This window comes from Drosophila santomea, chromosome 3L (genome assembly GCF_016746245.2).
Source record: "Drosophila santomea strain STO CAGO 1482 chromosome 3L, Prin_Dsan_1.1, whole genome shotgun sequence".
Lineage (NCBI taxonomy): Eukaryota > Metazoa > Arthropoda > Insecta > Diptera > Drosophilidae > Drosophila > Drosophila santomea.
The window spans coordinates 20,757,611-20,777,088 of NC_053018.2; the positions used below are offsets into that span (position 1 = coordinate 20,757,611).

General features: G+C 44.9%; 9 protein-coding genes across 16 annotated transcripts; 5 read left to right on the plus strand and 4 right to left on the minus strand.

Annotated features, from left to right (window-relative positions):
* The first annotated feature begins 105 nt into the window (after positions 1–105).
* Positions 106–3,304, plus strand: LOC120450546 (probable cytochrome P450 305a1). Its single transcript, XM_039633650.2, has 3 exons — positions 106–334; positions 1,277–1,314; positions 1,556–3,304. Exons 1-3 carry the CDS (start codon positions 241–243, stop codon positions 2,936–2,938), a joined length of 1,515 nt encoding a protein of 504 aa, XP_039489584.1. The 5' UTR covers positions 106–240; the 3' UTR covers positions 2,939–3,304.
* On the minus strand, positions 3,167–6,413 carry LOC120450545 (importin subunit alpha-7). Of its 2 annotated transcripts, none has more exons than XR_005616285.1 (6): positions 5,484–5,708; positions 4,916–5,418; positions 4,597–4,860; positions 4,034–4,533; positions 3,449–3,974; positions 3,167–3,389 (listed from the first exon to the last, which is right to left on the minus strand). XR_005616285.1 is itself a non-coding variant. In XM_039633648.1 (6 exons), the coding sequence occupies exons 2-6, from the start codon at positions 5,682–5,684 to the stop codon at positions 3,793–3,795; spliced, it is 1,650 nt and encodes a 549-aa protein (XP_039489582.1). In that variant the 5' UTR covers positions 5,685–5,708; positions 6,318–6,413; the 3' UTR covers positions 3,167–3,792. The 2 variants fall into 2 exon arrangements, 1 of the variants encoding a protein (XP_039489582.1); XM_039633648.1 differs by adding an exon at positions 6,318–6,413 and having other exon boundaries at positions 3,167–3,974.
* On the plus strand, positions 6,392–6,708 carry LOC120450557. Its single transcript, XM_039633665.2, has one exon. It carries the CDS (start codon positions 6,392–6,394, stop codon positions 6,695–6,697), a length of 306 nt encoding a protein of 101 aa, XP_039489599.1. The 3' UTR covers positions 6,698–6,708.
* Positions 6,707–7,538, minus strand: LOC120450556 (protein MIX23). 2 transcript variants are annotated; one of them, XM_039633663.1, is made up of 4 exons: positions 7,407–7,538; positions 7,192–7,338; positions 7,012–7,134; positions 6,707–6,951 (listed from the first exon to the last, which is right to left on the minus strand). In XM_039633663.1, the coding sequence occupies exons 1-4, from the start codon at positions 7,440–7,442 to the stop codon at positions 6,847–6,849; spliced, it is 411 nt and encodes a 136-aa protein (XP_039489597.1). In that variant the 5' UTR covers positions 7,443–7,538; the 3' UTR covers positions 6,707–6,846. The 2 variants fall into 2 exon arrangements, with proteins under 2 accessions (XP_039489597.1, XP_039489598.1); XM_039633664.2 differs by having other exon boundaries at positions 7,192–7,335; positions 7,407–7,521.
* A 44-nt stretch (positions 7,539–7,582) lies between these two features.
* On the plus strand, positions 7,583–8,404 carry LOC120450555. Its single transcript, XM_039633662.1, has one exon. The coding sequence runs from the start codon at positions 7,635–7,637 to the stop codon at positions 8,274–8,276; it is 642 nt and encodes a 213-aa protein (XP_039489596.1). The 5' UTR covers positions 7,583–7,634; the 3' UTR covers positions 8,277–8,404.
* Positions 8,405–8,480: 76 nt separating this feature from the next.
* Positions 8,481–9,843, plus strand: LOC120450553. 3 transcript variants are annotated; one of them, XM_039633658.2, is made up of 4 exons: positions 8,481–8,563; positions 8,615–9,184; positions 9,245–9,366; positions 9,422–9,843. In XM_039633658.2, the coding sequence occupies exons 2-4, from the start codon at positions 8,632–8,634 to the stop codon at positions 9,659–9,661; spliced, it is 915 nt and encodes a 304-aa protein (XP_039489592.1). In that variant the 5' UTR covers positions 8,481–8,563; positions 8,615–8,631; the 3' UTR covers positions 9,662–9,843. The 3 variants fall into 3 exon arrangements, with proteins under 3 accessions (XP_039489592.1, XP_039489593.1, XP_039489591.1); XM_039633659.1 differs by having other exon boundaries at positions 8,485–8,563; positions 8,627–9,184; XM_039633657.1 differs by lacking the exon at positions 8,481–8,563 and having other exon boundaries at positions 8,570–9,184.
* Positions 9,841–14,172, minus strand: LOC120450554. Its single transcript, XM_039633660.2, has 8 exons — positions 13,916–14,172; positions 13,620–13,861; positions 11,624–11,786; positions 11,304–11,566; positions 11,125–11,248; positions 10,957–11,065; positions 10,388–10,892; positions 9,841–10,320 (listed from the first exon to the last, which is right to left on the minus strand). Exons 1-8 carry the CDS (start codon positions 13,968–13,970, stop codon positions 9,841–9,843), a joined length of 1,941 nt encoding a protein of 646 aa, XP_039489594.1. The 5' UTR covers positions 13,971–14,172.
* LOC120450548 lies at positions 11,919–14,429 on the plus strand. 2 transcript variants are annotated; one of them, XR_005616286.1, is made up of 4 exons: positions 11,919–12,502; positions 12,714–13,172; positions 13,285–13,420; positions 13,486–14,429. XR_005616286.1 is itself a non-coding variant. In XM_039633653.1 (3 exons), the coding sequence occupies exons 1-3, from the start codon at positions 11,995–11,997 to the stop codon at positions 13,594–13,596; spliced, it is 1,326 nt and encodes a 441-aa protein (XP_039489587.1). In that variant the 5' UTR covers positions 11,919–11,994; the 3' UTR covers positions 13,597–14,429. The 2 variants fall into 2 exon arrangements, 1 of the variants encoding a protein (XP_039489587.1); XM_039633653.1 differs by having other exon boundaries at positions 12,714–13,420.
* LOC120450542 (sterol regulatory element-binding protein 1) lies at positions 14,304–19,225 on the minus strand. Of its 3 annotated transcripts, none has more exons than XM_039633644.2 (7): positions 19,021–19,225; positions 16,885–18,369; positions 16,019–16,824; positions 15,558–15,949; positions 15,372–15,498; positions 14,975–15,142; positions 14,304–14,915 (listed from the first exon to the last, which is right to left on the minus strand). In XM_039633644.2, exons 1-7 carry the CDS (start codon positions 19,070–19,072, stop codon positions 14,550–14,552), a joined length of 3,396 nt encoding a protein of 1,131 aa, XP_039489578.1. In that variant the 5' UTR covers positions 19,073–19,225; the 3' UTR covers positions 14,304–14,549. The 3 variants fall into 3 exon arrangements, with proteins under 3 accessions (XP_039489578.1, XP_039489579.1, XP_039489577.1); XM_039633645.2 differs by having other exon boundaries at positions 19,094–19,223; XM_039633643.2 differs by lacking the exon at positions 19,021–19,225 and having other exon boundaries at positions 16,885–18,372.
* Positions 19,226–19,478: the final 253 nt, after the last annotated feature.

Consider the following 19,478-nt stretch of genomic DNA (forward strand, 5'->3'; position numbering starts at 1 on the left):
ACATGGAAAGGCGGCAGCCCAGGCGCGTGGGTTTGTCTGGGTCTGGGTCTGGGTATGGGTATGGTTATGCCTCTGGCTCTCTCGCTCGTTGGATTCGGGTTCGGAATCAGTTGGCATAGAGCTGGCGTGGCGTACGGACGCTCTGACACTTTGGCTCCCCCCAAGTAGACGTTAAATTGGACAAAAGCCTTGCTTGGACTACGGTTTCGTTTTTCGGTGGTCATAACAAAATATATTGAAATGAGTGCCCTCATATTTTTGTGCGCGATTCTAATTGGTTTCGTGATTTATTCACTCATCAGTTCCGTGCGGCGTCCCAAGAACTTTCCCCCAGGTGAGGTGTTCTGGTCCTGCATTGCGATTGTGTGCAAACTATAGCTTTTCCTGGTAATTTAAATGATGATAAGAAGTTCTACTGTGTCAATACTTTGGTGCTCGAACAAACTATAGATTTCCTTTCATATTCGAAGAACCACTGAACCAATTTTATTTATCGTGGGTACAGTTTGTTTTTAGAGCTATCCAGTTCTTTATAATATAATATTAGAGTAATTGAGACATTATCTCGAGCACATTATTCTTTCCCTAATGACCATCTTATTATTCAATAATTATGTGCATATTTGAACTCTAGATAGGCTCGACAGGCACACATACGACCTGCCCCACTCCCAAATGGTCAGCTCATTAGCAACTCGTAATGGTGAGGTGATCAGAGGCATCGTTGGCAAGTAGGTGGGGAACCAGACGGCACACGTTTTGAATGCTAATATATCTTATTGATAAAAACGTCACATATTTCTGACACCTGGCCTAACTGGTCTGAATTACCCAGTAACAAGGGCCAGGCTGATTTATTCCACTTACCAATGCAGTTTTTGATTTGCATTAGGACTACGATTATGGGCGTAATAGCTGCCATTTCTGTATATAGGCAGACTTTTCTTATTTGCAATTTCGCCATTTGTGCATTTTAAAATGAGGATAAATGAATATGCAATTTTTAGGGGAGTTTTCTTTTCTCAAATGCACATATAAATGTTATGAAATTGATTTTGATAACGTATTGATAGTTTATAACTAAGGGGTTTGATTTCAAGATAGAGTTTTCACTTTCGTTTCGGTAGATTGCTACCAGATTTCATTTGCAGCCGATTAGATTAGAATTGCTAATTTGATACCTATGTACATAAGTTGATGAAATACTAATTATGAAATACTATTACTAACAAACCATATATTAAAAACTATATTTTTAAATTTCTTTTTTAAACAGGACCTCGATTTGTGCCATGGTTAGGAAATACTTTACAGGTAAGGGACTCAAAAGTATCTTGGATACAAAAAAAAAACAAGATTATTAGAACTATATCCATATGAATAAAACATTTTTAAATGTTAGTTAATGTTGATGACTTTAAGAAATCTCGTTCTTACTTAAATAGCAGACTAAATTATTTAGTACCTTCAATAAACATCAAGATCTTAAAATCTCATCCGTTCTTAAAATCATGAAATATAAGATTACCCATTCATTTCAATATTATGTTGACAGTTCCGCAAGGAAGCTAAAGCTGTTGGCGGCCAGCATATCCTGTTCGAGCGCTGGGCAAAGGACTTTCGGAGTGATCTGGTGGGTCTAAAACTGGGTCGCGAATACGTGGTGGTTGCTCTTGGCCACGAGATGGTGAAGGAAGTGCAGCTGCAAGAGGTGTTCGAGGGGCGACCGGATAACTTTTTTCTGCGTTTGCGAACCATGGGAACCAGGAAGGGAATCACCTGTACGGACGGACAGCTTTGGTATGAGCATCGCCACTTTGCCATGAAGCAGATGCGCAACGTGGGCTACGGGCGCAGCCAGATGGAGCATCACATAGAACTGGAGGCGGAGGAGTTGCTTGGGCAGCTTGAACGCACCGAGGAGCAACCGATCGAGCCGGTCACTTGGCTGGCGCAGAGTGTACTCAATGTACTGTGGTGTCTGATTGCTGGAAAGAGGATCGCCAGCCAGGAGGATGGCACCCTGCGGCGGCTGCTCGACCTGATGAATCGACGTTCCAAACTCTTTGACATCTGTGGTGGTCTGCTGGCTCAGTTTCCGTGGCTGCGCCACGTGGCTCCCGATCGCACTGGCTACAATCTCATCCAGCAACTGAACACGGAGCTGTACGGTTTCTTTATGGACACCATCGAGGAGCACCGAAGGCAGCTGGCGAAGGATCCGTCGCCTGCTGAAAGCGATCTTATCTATGCCTACCTCCAGGAGATGGAGGATCGGAGTGCTTTCGGCGAGAGCAGCAGTTTCAATGAGACGCAGCTGGTGATGACCATTCTGGACTTCTTCATTGCAGGCTCCCAGACCACTAGCAATACGATCAACCTGGCCTTAATGGTGCTCGCTATGCGCCCGGATGTCCAGGGAAAGCTGTTTAACCACGTGGCCGCCAGTGTGGCTGCTGCCAGCACGGATGCGTTTCCTCACTTGAGCCGTCGGGAATCCTTTGACTACATGGATGCCTTCATCATGGAGGTGCAGCGCTTCTTCCACATCACCCCCATTACGGGTCCACGGAGAGCATTGTGGCCAACCAAGTTGGGTGGCTACGACATTCCAAAAAATGCCACCATTCTAATCAGCCTACGTTCCGTGCATCTCGATAAGGAGCACTGGAAAGATCCTCTTGAGTTCCGCCCAGAGAGATTTATCGATTCAGCTGGCAAGTGCTTCAAGGACGAGTACTTCATGCCCTTTGGCATGGGCAGACGCCGTTGTCTGGGCGATGCCCTCGCCCGTGCCTGCATCTTCTCGTTTCTAGTGCGGATCGTGCAGCATTTTAGCGTCGTCCTCCCGGCGGGAGAATCTCCATCAATGGTCCTACTGCCTGGAATTACGCTTACTCCAAAACCATACAAGGTGCAGTTCGTCAAGCGCACATAAGTGTGTCACTGGAGACGACGGTGCCGGTATTATAGATGGAGTCAAGGAATGTATTTCGCTGTTTAGTAAATGACCGAGAGGTGGTGCTGAATCCACTAGGATATTTCCAAGGATTCTGAAAATAATTTACACATGAGGATATAATAAGCTTAAGGATGGTATACTTGAGCTGAAAGATTCATTACAAACGTATTTTAATTTGCAGTAGTAAGATTGGATATTCATAGGTGTGGTCTAGATGTTCTTTATTTATGTGTCCTCTAAATTAAATTACAATGCTTTATAATTTAAACAAATTTACATTCGGCGATTCGCATAACAAAATCAAATAAAGACGTTTCAAGTTATTCGTTATCATTATCGTAATTAACGTTGGTTTTGTCAAAATGTATAACACCATGTCAGGATCTCAACGTTTTTGGGCCTTATGAAAAATATTTACAAACTCAATCTGAGGAAAGCAAAAACATATACAATGGGTTGTGTATAACATATTAAATTAGTACATACAAACTAGATGAAAGCAATCTCGCCAGCTGGAGAAAACTTTGAGTAAGGTCATGTCTGGTCCTGGACCACTTCGAAAACTATAAATTTAACCGCAGATACAAAGTGCAGGTGAGTGTGTGTAACAAAGAAACGAGCCGACCGAATGACCAACTTTACTTAAATGCTAGTAGTGACTGCACTTGGGCAATGTCTGCCTTCTCCTGCGGCCTGTGTTTCATGTCCGTGCTCTGGCCTTCATTTAAATCCCGTCGGCAAGGATTCGCTTCCTGTTGTATGTTGTGTGTTCATGACTTGAGAGGAATTCGCATTTGAATAGTGTACACGATGTCCTGCCTGGTAAGGTGCTAAAAGTTAAATCCTGTGCTGGGCATGTTGTCTGGATCGAATTCAAACTGTTGCGAGCCGGCCACGGGGGCCACGCGGCTATCCTCCTCTTCGTTGCCGAAGTACTGTTCGATTATGTAAAACGATTTATGGTAAATGTCGCGGTTTTCATGCGCCTGCAGATACTCGATCTTGTCCAGACCTATTTTAACGGTAGCGATTTAGAAGTTGAAAGGTGATGTTATAAATAAATTTAATTACCTCCGCATTCCTCGATGGTAATAGCATAGGGATTAGGTCGCGTCTGGAACTTTTCACCTGCCTTCAAAATGTTTTCTAGTGCATTTAGAGCCACCTGGACAATGTCCGAGTCGACGACGGTGAGAAAATCGCACATGGGCGGCACACAGCCAACCTGCACCAGGTAGTTGATCTGTTCGGAGGTTCCGCTGCTGGTAGCGTTGGTAATGGCCCATGCGGCTTCTTTGCGAGTCTTAAATTCAGCCGTCTGCATGATAACCATCAGCTGCGGGAATATGTTGGCATTGATTATGGCCTGGATCTGCTCACGATTGCCGGCTGCGATATTAGAGATTGTCCAGCATGACTCCTTCTTAATTGTTTCCGCCGTGGAACGCAGTAGGTGGCTTATGCAGGGCAAAGCGTTGTACCCTAATATCACCTGGGTCTGCTGATCGTCGCCGGTCACAATATTGCCTACGGCCCTTAGAGCGGCAGTGCTCACGTTCTGCTGTGGATGTCTGCGAGGAAGTCAATAATTAATATTTATAATCCATTTGTAATGGGGCAGCAGGACTACTTACAATAGGAGCTCAACTAGCCGACGGCAAACACCCGCATCTATTACAGCCTGGATTTTATCGTTGGGTCCATCGGACAGGTAGCTTATGGCCCAGCAAGTATCGCTTAGTACATCCGGGTCAGTATAGTCCAGTAACAATGCCAGTATTGGCAGACCATGGACAATTTTGGCAAAGTCTGCGGGAGGACTTTTGCCGCGGCACAAATTCGAGAGAGTCCATACCGCATTCCGTATCATGGTAATGCGCTCTGAGTTGCTCAATACACTGCAAGAAGTCACACTTATTTTGGCACAATCTTATCAATATAATTATAACTTACTGCAGGAGAGGCATTAGAATGCCGGAGCCGAGCAGATGATCTCGGCACATGGGTGAGTCACCGGCTATGTTTCCCAGGGCCCACACAGCCTGTTCCTGGACATCATCATGGGGACTGGAGAGCAACTCAATAAAGATGGGCACTGCCCCGGCCTCGATTACGATCTTGGTCTGCTGGGAGGTGCCCGAGGCAATGTTCGTTAGCGTCCAGGCGGCCTCAAACTGCAGCGTGGCATTTGAGCTGTTACGCAAAAAGGTGACAAACTGCGGCACTATCCCCTTCTGGATAACCTCCTCAATGGGTGGATTGGGATCGCGGGACAGCAATTTGCGAAACTTTTGAGTGGCTTCAAGCTGGTCGCTTTCACGTCCACTGTATAGCATTTGAATCATCTCCTCGCTGATTACGGATGGCTGTGCCCCGCTTACAGCGGTTGCCTCGTTTTGACCGCCAGAAAAATGCGTTGGTCCAGTGCTGCTGTCAGACATGTGCATGTCGGCAGCCTGCGAAGGAAAGGGAAGATAGTTTAGAGTAGGCATTCATGACCAAATCATTAATCAAACTGCACCTGCTGTTCGTTACTGACGATGCTCTCCATTCCGGCTGATGTTGAGGATGTAGCCGGCTCCAGGACCACATTGCGTCGCTTAAAAAGCTGCTGTTCGCGTTTGGTCTTCCGCAACTGGATGCCCACCTCCTCGCGACGACGCCGCATCTCTGTGGAGTCCAAGGCGGCATTTTTATAACGCTGTTTGTGGGTGGTAGACATGTCGTCGTCTTGGCAATTCAAAAGCTTCAAATAGTCAAACAATATTTCATTAAAAACCGAATATTGTAAGATACCAATTTAATTCGTAAAGTAACGTAAGTTGACAAGTTTCCGATAATGTATGTGCCCTGGTTTACTGCAATACTGTGCTCTAATTCAAAACGAAAGTGCTGTGAATAATCTACAAAATATGGGCAGAGGTCGTCGTGGAATGAGAAATAGTCGAATTTAAGGTTTACAATCATGACTGGGTGTTCCCTAATGCTCTCATCTACTCGCACCAGGATGTTTACGCCCTGTACACCACCGAGCATTCGCTTAGCGACTGCTCTTGGGTAACTCTACATTTCCGGAAACATAAAGATTACGTTGTCTGGCCAATAAATTACATATAATGCGTTAACATTTAATGAACTATTCACTTTTCCTGGCAAAATGCACAATCACAACACTTTCACATTTCAATGTACGTGTATGTACATACATATGTGCACACACGGCTGCTTTGTGTGCGTATAGGTGCGGGATTAGGTCAGCATTAGCCATTCCCCGATCTCTGGCTACGCCCTTAGATGAGCCACCACAACTCCTGGATAGAGGCTTCTACAGCTCCGTAATTAGAATACAAATTACCTGTTCCGGAGAATCCTTTTCTGGGTTTAATCATGCAAAGAGACGGGAGACTTTACACGTTTTGAGAAACGGGGATGCCGGACTGTCAGAATGCATTGCACACAGCTGATGCGCTATCGATAGCGATATCAACCGAAAGCTTGAATTTCAATCCAATTGCATTCAATTTAAATATGAAGGAAAAAAAGAAAAAGACCAGCAAAACGGCCAATAAACCGAAGGAAACTTCAGATACCCAGAAAAAGAAGATAATTGAACTGCTGCATGAGTACAACGACCTGAAGGATGCCACACAGCGCGTCCTGGAAGCCTTGGCGAACCTAAAATGCGTACCCGTCGGATCGGTTTATGCTACTTACAACCTTCCCCACGACGAATAAAATAAGCGCTTTTAAGACTGTTATCTTTATGTACTTGTTGTAAACAACTTGTAATACAACTGAGTGCATGTAAATGCTATATTGCTGGGCAGTTCCATGAGGCTTCTGCTTTTAAATCCACCTAAAACTAGTCATTGCATTTGTTCCACCTATTGGCCAGCATGAAAATAGGATCGGCATCGCTCATTAAAGGTCTTGTAGGATCGCTCCTTAATTATGTCCTCGACATTGAGCTCGGCCTGGAGAACCCGCAGCTGGAATGGAGGAATGGCCCCAGTAAGAGTTATCCATACATATGTATTACGGTTAGTTACCTTGCGCTGCTCCGCCCTAAACTTGCTGTCCGTATCTACATCATCCGCCTGGGCCTCCCGCTTTTCCCTTAGCTGCTTCAGATTACTAGCCGATATGGTTATGCAACTGCGTATGCTTTCTTGCTGCAAGGAGAAGCTATCTGTCAAGATCCCCGTGTGTTGTACTTAATCAGGATTTACCCTGGCCAAGTGTGACTCCTGGAGTTTTGCGTACAGATCGCGACAGGTGCTTTCGCTGTTTACCTGGCCCTTGAACGACTCCGTTGGCAGGGCATTTAGTGCATATATAATCTTGTCGTCCACATCTCGCATCTTCTTCAGCGCCTCCTGTTTGGAAACGTAAACCCATTTAGTATGCGGACTAATAACCCAATCACACATATTCTAAGCCCCACCTGAAAGCCGAGAAAGTCCAAGCACAATGCCGCCATGGAAACCAGCTAGGAAAATAAGAAAACACTTTATAAAATAATAAAAACAAAATGATATATGTAAAATTGCCGGCGAAATGTGCCTGTAATTGGCGTTGCCACCTCTAAGAAACAATCGATTAGCAAGTATCGAACAATCGATGTGAATGATAAAGACTAGTTGAACAAAACAAAATAGCAAAATATTTCAGGATGCCGCTAAAATTCGATGATATTCACGAGAAAATTGAAACCGGCGTCTATAAATTGGCTGTTAATGACAAAAGCACGCGAAGCACTGTATGGCGAGTGTATCGCAAGATTAAGAAGGACGATGGCAGCTTTCTGGAGCACGTACTGTTCTGCATCGGCTGCAAGAGCATTATGTCCTTCACCCACAAATCGACAACGAACTTGAGGCGTCACCGGTGTCACCTGCAGTACCTCAAGAAACAGACATTCTACTGCTATAATTCTAAAGGCGAATCCGACGATAGAAAGGAGGAGCCGGATCAGGAGCAACATGAAGAACAGGATGACCAGCAATCCATGTCGGATGAGTTGGAAACAAAACCCTCTCCCGCCGATGTTGCCGCTTTTGTGGCGGAAGTGGTCAGCGGTGGAGATACCCCCGCAGCTTCTGCTTCAGTCCGTATTCCGGACATTCCCGAGATCGCGCTACCACTCGATGCAAGCGGGGTTGAGGAGTCCAATGTTTATGCGCAGACTTGGTCCCTCGAATACCGTAAGCTTAGCGAGGATCAGAAATTCTACGCCAAAAAAGCTATAGACGAAATCCTCGTCTTGGGCAGGCTACGACGCCTCACACTGAATACGGTTCCGACGGCGGAGTAGAATAGTTAATCAGCATTAAGTAGGACTTCAACTAAGCTAGTATAACTACCCTGTAAATATTGTATTTAGTCTTTAAGGTTGTATCACAAAGTCTGGGATATAACGCAATAAATTATTTGATAATTTGATACTTTTTTATTTTCTTTAAATTTGTAATGAAATAAATTCCACAATGTTAAAACAGGCAAGGGCGTTCAAAACTTTTTGATCTTGGGCGATATATTTTTATTTCTCTGTCATTTTTTATAGGAACAATCGAACCAGTTTTTGGATATCGATATATTGTTGTGAGCGCAGCATTTACATTTCTTTATTTTCTTCTATTGAACTGAATTTAGTCCTAATTGTAGTAACAATGAGTAATCTGGCGAGACGACCACTGCATGGTAACGAGCCGGGAAATCTTTCCCAGTCGGAGGACGATGTGGACCAGAACAACACCTGCAATAGGCAGCCGGTACACAACTTCGAGGAAGGGACTTCTTCAGCCGACGAACTGGAAGAAAGTATAACTCATGAGAATCCCAGTACTCCCAAACCCACCAATCAGTCCAGAAAACGCAGTATTTCAACACCCAGGCCGAGTTCAAGGCAGGAGCAGCACCCTTCCATCAATGAACCTCAAAACGGCATTGGTATTAAATTAGCTCTTGCCGGTGTTTTGTTCGGTTTAATGGTTGTCTATGGGTATGGAACAAGCATTATAGAGGAAAAACAGTGTGCCTTCAAGGATCTGCGGACAAAATATCCCCTGCAGCAGGATAATGTCTGGAAAGCCCTGCAAAAGGGTATTGAGGGGCTGATAAACAAAAAGGACAAGCACCCAAGTGTTTTCTTGTTCCTGCATCAGGATCCCAAGCTCCAGAAACTTATCGAACAAATTGCCACCGAGGCTTCAATGTGCTTTGGTAAGAAAAACGCATTGCTTTAAAATCTTTTAATGTAATTTACGGTGACCATTTCAACAGGTGGTCCCCGAAAGCTGATTTACATGAAAAAGGAGGACATGAAAGACTACAGTTTGGCGATTGAACAGTTCAAGGCAAAAATGAACGATGGAAAAGTTTTTTTAATTGTGAACCTCAATGATGTGATTAACTTTCATACTTTTATTCAGCAATATTCTGAAAACCTTTCGATTACAGATTGCGCCGAATGGAGCCCGAGCTCTGCACACAATCTGCGATACATACAGCCCTCTTGTAAATGATGCAGTCATTTTCCTTACTCTTCAAACATTCAACACAACTGCCGTGAACAACTCCGTCAAGCTAGCCACGGATACTTTGTACGATCTATGGGATAAGGAGTTGATGGACCACGAGCTGGATCCTTTAATTACTCGAGTAACCGATCAGGTTCTCCACTTGAGTAGCAAAAGTTAAAGTGGAATACTTTATTCAAAATCTCAGTATCACTTCCGCGCCCAAAAAGTGGGCTATGAATGCTTACAAAGCAATGAATTAAGGGGATTAAGTTGGATATCGAAACATTTGTAATATACTAAACTATTTCTTTTAACTTTTTTTATTGGATTTGATTAAATAAAATTTAAACGTTTAAACTAGTTCTGCCCTCTCCACACTTCTCCGACAAATGTCAGAAGGCTACAGATCATGCCGAAGCACCAAAGCAGAATCAAACCAATAAAATTATCAATGCCCAGTTTGACTGGTCCTATATCCAGGTTTGTTTTCTCAGAGGCCACAATGCGATTTTGGCGATGTGAATTCATGTATTCGGCAGCGATCTTCCACTCCCAGAATTTGTCAAAGCCCGAGGAATGCCAAGCCAGAATGAAGTCGTTGTAGGCATTTAAGTGCGGCCACAGTCGGGGCACAAAAGCCACCGTAAATGCAAAGTATATATCATCCACCATAAGCTTTAGGCGGTTCAAGGCATCGTTTTCTATTAGCTCGGTGTTCCCCAAATGCCCAAACTGCAGGCGCTCGACGACAAATCCCATTTGCTCCGTGTGCGAAAAGTCGGATATTAAATTGGCATCGTACACACGGTAATGCTCCATCAAACCAAGAAGAACTGGCTGCATAAAAAGCATACGTATAGGAATCTTAGGAATTCTACTAATGCATTAATTATTGTGTTCTTACGTCTGCCGACCGCTCGTCAATGGTGGTAATCCAGGCCTGTGAGGTCCCTGTCCAAATGAGCTTATGGTCAAAGAGACGTTGACGAGAGTCCGCTGCTTCCTCCAATGTGGGCAAAGTCAGGATAGCCGCCAAACCGCCACTGTAGACTGTGGTCAATATAATGTCGATCATGTAGCTGGCTACCAAGACGGTTCTTAGAGCATACGAGCTTGTCACATAATTGGTGCCTTGATTTACGAAGAGTTTTAGCGTACTGACACAACCGAAGCGCAGGCTACCAATCCACGAATTGCTTCCCGAACACGAGGAGTGTTCCCAGCGGCGGGTTACACAAAGAGCTAAGCTCTCAAGCAGCAGGCAGAGCATCACGCACATCCAGAGGACAAACTGGAATGGTCGGAGTAGGAGGGTCCAGCTGATCAAACGGTTCGGAGCGGGCACCAGGCAGGTGACTCCAGATCGTCCCAGAAAATGGGTCATGTCCATATACTCGTACGCTTCGTACCTAGAACACGATGCCATATTTTACTTTACGAAATTTGTAATTAATTACCCATCAAGAATATTACCACAAGTACATGCCACCTACTCCGTAATCGTTTCGCCTATCGAGGATCATTCCAACAAGCCCATAACCCGAGCCATTCAAATAGATATCGCCCCAGTCGTATGGTTCAGCTGTGGATTGCCTTAAAAAATAAGCAAATGAATGTAAATGAATGTAATGTAGCACCTACATGTGTCCACCTGAATCGTGCAGTTGTAAAACTCGCAGAAAACGAGCATTAGTTGAATATCTGTTCCATCAATGGTTACTTCCGTCGTGTTCTTAAAACGATCATAGTAAAATGGCAGCTTTTCCTAGCTCATAGAAAAGGAATGAGCAGAGGAAAGATGGAAACTATCTAAAACTTACATAATCCAATAGCATAAAAGGCTTGTAGTCGAAGATGCCTACGACTACCTCCCGTCCCTTGAGATTTCGCGACTTGTTGGATAATGCACTCTGTGTTTCCCAAGTAACGTCCGTATCCTCGGCATCGTATCGCTGCAGTAAATAAAACTCAACAGGCTCCGGGATTTTGTTAAAGTTTCGCGGTCCGACAAATAGGTTAGTTTTTATTTCAAAAGTACTTGAGTTCAGGTATTGTGAGGAAACTAGTAAGATATTAGGTTGATCTAAAAATGTAAATTTAATGCTAGTGTAACCATTTTAACTCACTGCACTTATCCTACCTTGAAATATATATCCACGCAGATAACTATCTTTTTTGTTCACCAGCTCTTCCGTGTAAACAAATATAAAACGATTTCGCAGAGATCTCCAAATGGAATAAATACTGGCATGATAAAAATGTCTTGCGAACTCGGGAATCTGCTCCTGAAATGCTATGAAGGTCTTAAAAATAGAGATAAAATGAAATACAAAATACTGCAATATTTTAAAAGGTTTCAATTTGAATTTAGAAAAACTGGGGAATAACCAAAGCTAAACTTTATCGTCAGCTGCTCCGTAATGTTATCGATAGCATATTCATTAAGAGGTAAACTTCAGCTGCCTCAAAAAACAGAGTAATTTAGTTGACCTATAAGATAGTTCTAGGGTAATGGACAAACTGGGATTCGGGTGCCCCTTCTCCTTCTTGGCCGGAAAACCGCGGAGTACGAGTGGTGGACCCGGTTTCCTAGATCTCAACTACGACTGCTACCTTGAGATATTTTCATATCTGAATGCACTGGAGGATCAGCTAAATCTGGGCCGCACCCATCCACTATTCCGGGCTGTTCTAGCGGACATTTTGCGAACGCGCTACGAAAAAGTCAATGTGCGGCTTCTCAAATCTATTCCGGACTGGGAGTTCCTGCTGCAGCTGTGCGGTTCCGAAGTGTCCAGATGCGAAGTGCCCCATGGTCGCTGGGATGAGCCGTTTACCTACCCCTTTCTGGTGCTCCTGGGACGACACTGCCCCAATCTGAGACAGGCAGTAATCATATTTATGCACGCTGTCACAGAGACGCCGCCCGAAAGTGGGGACAGGGGCCATATTATGCAGCTACTCCTGGGGCTACCCAGTCTAACCAATCTCACACTGATCGATGCTAGATCTGCACAGCGTGAGTAATAAAACTATAGGCACTTTATAATAATACTTTCCTTATAACTGCTAGATATTTATTCATATCACTCACTTTTATCGTTAAACTATGTTACTTGTTCGCGGTAGCTTTTAAATTAATTTCAAATACCTACAATTTGGTTACTGGCCTCTATACTATTAAATCTTACATTACTTAAATTAATAATATATATGAATTTGTATTGCAGTATATCAACTGCGGCACTTTAGTAATCTGGAGGCCTTGGACCTGGATGGAATAGACCCAAACCTCAGTAACGCCTCCTTCCAGCAAATGTTTGAAAACATGGTTTGCCTAAAGCGATTGCTTCTTAATTTTGGGCGAGATCGCATGAGATCTCACCAGCTCCCGCTGCTGGCAGATAAGTTCCCCAATTTGGACCACCTTACCCTGGAAAACTTTGATGTGGGCTTTTCGGAGTTAGGTGAATTCAAAGCCCTCCGATCGCTGCGCCTAATCTCCCGTTGGATAGCGGAAGTAAACAACGATTTTTATAGATCGGTAGTCAAAAGCACTGGTAACCTCCAAAAGCTCCAGCTCATATCCGTCCGCGTCAGAGGTGACCAAGTGCATAACATCCTTGCAATAAGTCGACTCACTGCTCTGGACTGTGATAACTGGCCAGCGCAATCGGTTGCCCAGCTGGGTGAGTTACAAAATCTTGAGTGCCTGGCCCTGGATTGCATTGACTCACCTGCAAACCCAAGTCGTCAACTTATGTTCCTAGTGAAAAATTGCAAAAAGCTAAATCATTTAAGATTGGGAAAACGCTGGAAGATGCCTGCCGAGGATGTAACTATATTTTTGGACAAAGTGACAGATGCATTAGCGGATCGGAAAATTAAACTCCAGCTAACCCTTGACTTTATCACGACACCGGATTCTCGGAAAGAGGTATTTAACTTGATGGATATACTGTATTTTGATAATTGGATGTGCCATAACTCAAAAACCTTCAGTTCGCAGATCATTTCAGGGATCATAAACACTTGCAAGTGGGTTTTGATGGAGCCACCTGTCATCACTGCCAGCGTGACACCCACTCTAAGTGCGATACCATCTTTGATTAGTTATCTTTTAACTTAAGACTCACCTCACAGTGCGATTTTTCAATGGCGACTGTCAGCCTAAGAATCCAATCGTTGTAGGGGATTCCCTTCCCTTCGAACGCATCTTCTTTGATTTTGTAATCATAAACATCTTGATCGGAATGACGTGCCCCTCCTTGCCAGTCCATGATTATTAATGGTAGTGGAAAAATCGTATTCAAACGAAAATCAAACGCCGGATGCCACAAAATACAAGTGGCATGCGAGTCCACAAAGAATTGCTGAGCTAATTATATATTCTTTTAAAGACTTGTACTAGGCTAACGAAAGAACAACCTACCAAAATAACTAAGTACAGTACTCCAGTAATATGGCTCTACCAGCAAATTTTCCATCTCACAGCTTTTTGCTCTTTAAGTGTTTCTAAATAGTCAGTAAAGAATGTAAATTTTTTTTTTCGTGCTGTCTGCGTAAAAAAAATGTATTATTATCTACATACATATACATTGTGATGTTTCCTAAATGTTTTAGTTAAATGTTAAATGTATATTGCTAATAACTCACCGTGTGATGCACCCGACTAACCAAACGCCGACGAAAAATGACCGACAAGTCGAAGAAAATTTTATTTTAAGAAAAAAAGCACGCTTTGCACTCACTATTAAGAGGACTTCTATAAATTATGTATTTATCAAATTAGGTGCATGCACAACCAGTAAAACGCAATGTTAAACTGTTAAAATATTTATTGTTATAAATACGTTAACGTTTACGGTAAATAATAAACAAATAAAATGTTTGTATTAAATAATTTTAATATTACAAACTAAGCTTAATCGGGTGTAGAAAATAGAGGAAAAGTGTAATTATAGAGACCTAGAAAGTTGTAATTCTTTTGAAAGCAATTGGGTATTCATTTGATGAAAATCCACACCACGTTCGTGCCACTTATGGTTATATACTTTACTACTATCCTAAGCCTTCACGCTGCCAATGCCGTTGCCCAGCGACTTCATCAGCTGGTAGCACTCCTTCAGCTTCCGCTTGTCGCCCACCTTTTCCAGGGTTTTGGCCGCCTCGGCTAACATGCCCGCACGTTCACCTGGAGAGCTGAGCAACGCGGGCGGGAGATACTTGCAGGCCACGTACATGGCAGACGCCCGTTCCCGCTCCCCGCCCACGAAGTTCTGGTGCCGCCGATCCTTGCTGCCGCAGAAGATAGACGAGTGGGCGTTGCGTGAACGCAGACTCCTGTCCAAAAGCTGTTGCGTTGGACACGGTGAAGCTCCAGCCATCAGCCGACAAACTGCTTCGTACAAATATATACGCGATTGAGCATTCTGTAATGAATGTTTATAAGATAAGGTTATAGAAAAGAGGTAAGGATTTGTGTATATACCGGAATATTCTCCACAATGCTGCGCAACGAATTCAAATCGGTCTGGAACTTCTCGAGCACTTCACCGGGCACTTGGTAAAAGCCATCATCCTCCATATTCAAGTGCTCTAGCTCCCACAAAGCAGTCCTAGTTTCGAGAAGCCAATCGCAGGTGAGCAATTGGAAAAGCTGCAAAAATAAATAATGATTAATTTGTGTGCTTCTAAAACTGGTCGACTTTTGCCAGAGACACTCGGCGTTGTTTGTGAAATGCACAGAGCTTGCACTGAAGTTGTATTGCCTGAAGCAATTGGGACAGACAATGCGACTACAATGCACCTTCGTGACATCTCTGGAGTAAGAGTCTGGTGGCACTCAGTCGCAATTGACCGATTGATCGGGGTGCACACATTCTTACCAGCTTTATGCCCTTGGCGTCGGTGATTCGATTAACAGTTAAGCATTCTTGGAGCTGCACGCTCGACTCATCGCAGAGGATGTTGACCAATTGCTTAAGGCTTTTGTCCAGTGCGTTGCCATTATTTCTGCGAAGGAGTGCGATGATTAGTTTTGTTTTTACATTTGATGCTCTACTTTTACTTACTTTAGTAAGATCATCTTAGCTCGTAGCACTGCGTGCAGCGCCTTGGGCAGATGATCGTTTTCGCCACTCTTTTGCAGCTGCGCGGGCATTTGCTTGATGCTGCCGTACAATTGCTCGGCCAGCGTGTCTTCACCAAGGAGCCAGTGCACTGCGATCTCCAAAACATTGGCCCACCACACTACATTTGTATCCCGCTCATCTTCATCAGCCCACAGAGTGTCTCTAAGGAGAGAGGTGTACTTAAGTACATTGCTGACGATTGTGCCGCTGTGTTGCTGTTGCTGCAACTGTTCCGTCTCTCCGCTCACAGAAGATGTAGGCAGACCTCCCGACTTGTGGCCCGCCCCTACCAGACACTGAATGGCCTTAAACAGCAAATGCTCACGATATTGCTGCGTAATGAAAAGGAACCATTTAGTTTTCAATCGTGTGATTGTAACTAGTAACTTAGGCCAACTCACCTTAATGACGTGGGCAGTGGGATCACATGGATTCCTAAGACGTGTGAAAAATCCATCCTGCTCGCCGGAGTCGTTAAGGTCGTACGCAAAGACGTGCGTGGCGCAGTAGCGATATCCATAGGCAGTGAATGCCCAACGTAGCTCCTGCGTTTGCTCGGTAGCCCTAGTTCGACCACACTCATGACGAGCCCGGCTCATGTAGTATCGGGCGAAAAGCTGTTGCAACCATTTGGGGGCACTGCGCTTCATTCGCAACGCTGTCATTACGTGTATGCAGATTGTCTCGCGCGGAGTCAGTAGATTGTGAGCCACCTCAGCCATGTTGCTGGCGAATAGTGCCATCATAATGCCGTTCATATCACCGCGGCCCCCGTTTCCAGTTAGTTGCAATTGATTCAGTCGGTTGAAAAGCAGGGCCAGTTCTCGTGCAGAGGCCAGCGCCTGTTTCCGGCTAGCGGCATTACTAAATAGCCCACCGGTCCGCCGCGATAACACCCGACCAAGCCAGAGGCGATGGAAGAGAAATCGAAGAAACTGCCACGTGGTCTGCAAATAGCACTCTAAGCGTGACGACGGCAGACTTAATCCAAACATATGCAGACAGTTGAGGTAACCGGCGTAGGCCTGAGCCGACTGCCCTTGGGCAAAATGGGAGTCAGCCCGCTGCCTGTGCTGACAGTAGGCGTCCGTCTGCGCGTCCAGCTGCGGATCACCGTAAACCAGCAGTTTCACCAAGCAGCCGAGCATCACTGTCAGGTTCAATAGCCATATCCAGGAACTCTGTTGCCAGCCAGCAAATCCATCACCTAAATAAAATAGAATCCCATTAGCATTATTTAATAATATCTGGATGCTGGGTTCACTACCATCCGCGTCGTAAGAGAGAATGCGTCTTTGACCGCTCATGTCGCCAATATCGTCATTACTGCCATACTGTCCGCGCTGTATAAAGGTCTTGAAGGGATTGACGGCCAGAATAGCAAACATAAACATGCATAGTCCGAGTCGAGAATGGGTGGCCATGCCGCGCATAGAGCTGGACACTACTAGTGGTTCTTCATTGCTGCTACTGCTGCCGCTGCTGCAGCTGGCGTTGGAGCCACCATAGGGTGATGGCGGCAACGAGATGTCCGAGTGCATGGGCGAGAGCGAAGGATCCGATACATCACTGCGTGGCGGTGTCAGTCCGGCATCCGTGGAAAAGGTCTGAGAGCTCTCGCGGCGCTTCTTGGAGGCTCTTCCTGGCCGAGTGCCCAGCTGAAGTAGATCCTTAACCTTGGAGCCGTCCCGGGCCATTAGCTCCCTCTGCAGGCGCTGCAACTCTGCCTTCAGATCGTGATTCTGGCGTTGCAGATCCCGAATCTTGTCTATAGATTTCCGCAGTACTGCGGATTTGTTCAGCTTGGCCTGCTCTCCCACCACCAAGTTCTTCAGCTCGTTAATCTTGTCGTTGATTGAGGTACGATAGCGCCGCTCGATGGCGTTGTGGGCCGATCGCTTCACTTCCTTTACCTTGGGTTGAACCCGGTTAATAGGTACCTTGCCCTGGACTTCCATAACGGCAGGTGACGGAGCCAGTGGTGCCACTCGCACCTTGCTGGCCCGACTACTTGAGCCTGTTGGTGGTGGTGGAGCTACAGGTGGAGATGGCGTTGGACTGGCCACCGTCGGCTGCAAGAGCAAGTACATGGCTTCATCGGAGGTCAATCCGGCCTTAGAATTGTACGTAATGAAGGGTTGTGGATAAGACTGCTGGGACACAGGAGCAGGAGCTGCAGCAACAGGCTGCATGACGTTTACATTCTGGGACACAGATTCTATCGGCGACGTGGGCGGGGACATGGACTGGTAGACAAAGCTGCTGCCCAGAGTTGGAGGATACACCGTCGCGTTCGGCGGCAGCCGCTGAGCATCCATGTGATGTATGGTGGCCGTTGGCTGGGCGGCCTTTAAAAGGCCCGCCTGCTGTTGCTGGGGAAGATTGTAGTTGGGGGCTATGATTGACTCCGGCTTGTAGACGAGTAGCGGTGACTGGTGTTGCTGCTGCTGCAGCTCCTCCTTGATGTGTACTGGCGAAGAGTGCTCGCTCTTCACGTGCGGTCGTTGCTCAACGGACTGCGGCTGCTGCTCTCCGGACTGCGTCTGCTGGGGATGCGTTCGAGGCTCGTCCAGCTGAAGCATGTTGTACATCTGCGTCGGCTCCAGGTCCATGTCGTTGAGGATGATGTCCAGCATGTCCGAGTGCAGCTCGGCGTCAAACGTATCGAAGGCATCCTCCGCCTTGAACAAATCCATGGACTCGTCCAGGGGGGCATCTATTAAGTTCAACAGTGTCGTGTCCATTTTGAATGCTGCTGATGAAAGCGACAAAAACGGTTCGAAATGAAATACTGGCGGGCCCACGTATGTATGTGCATATGTATGTATATATGTTTGTACATTTGAGGATTGTTTATTAAACTTCTACGCGGCGCAATAACAACAGTGGGACAAATATGTCAGTGCCCGAAAAGACAAATATTACATTTGAAGATTTGCACACAAAATTTCAAATCAGACTTAGGTTACTATTAGAGTGCGTGGGTATAATCGCATCAATTCATTTAATATCACATTTTTGTACAGTGTGCACTTGCAGCTTTAAAATACGTTTCAATTTTGAATAGCAAGAAAATATTATAAATTAAAATATTATTGGTTATCTCAAGTTTTAGGAGACCAACACCAATAGCAATGAAGGCGAATATTTGAAAATTGTTTAAGCTTTTACATTTGGACCCACTGTGCACTGCACACACACACGCGACCGGGAAAGCATGCGTAAGCGCTTTCAGCCAATCAGAGGGCTCGACCGGATCATACGATGTTTTTAGTAACGCCACTTGGCCTTTGGGAGCTCCAACAGGGAATTTTCCCAGGCTCCACTGCTTTCCCGATGTGATTTCCGCGAAAATGCAATCTATACCGCACTATCTACATTATTAACAGCAACATAATCGCACCATTATCGGCTTTTATCTGCATTTTTAGTTCACGAGTGCTTGGGTTTTCCATAACTCGCTAATGACAACGCACTTAGCTTTAAACTAGCGACAATTTAGTAACATTTTCAACACTTGTTGTTGTTTATGACTGTTTTGATTTCTTTCCGCGAGTATATTTTTGCAGCTTAATAAACAATTGCTTTCGGTTAGAGTAAACTTTGTTCTTCAGGGATGGCGAGCACTAGTTCAGAGATAAAGAACTGGTTCAGGGTTTGACTCCCTGGCATCAATAAACAGCTCTAAGATAATAGCTATATAGATTATAACTGATAGCTTTAACATAAGGTTTGTGGTCTATTTTATTCAATTGCCGTAAAATATCAATGTTCAGCCAGGCTCACAATGAAAAATAAATTTAAAATGTATACGTGCCATTAACAATGCGGAGTTGTTCTTCGCTAAGCTAGGTGGATGTA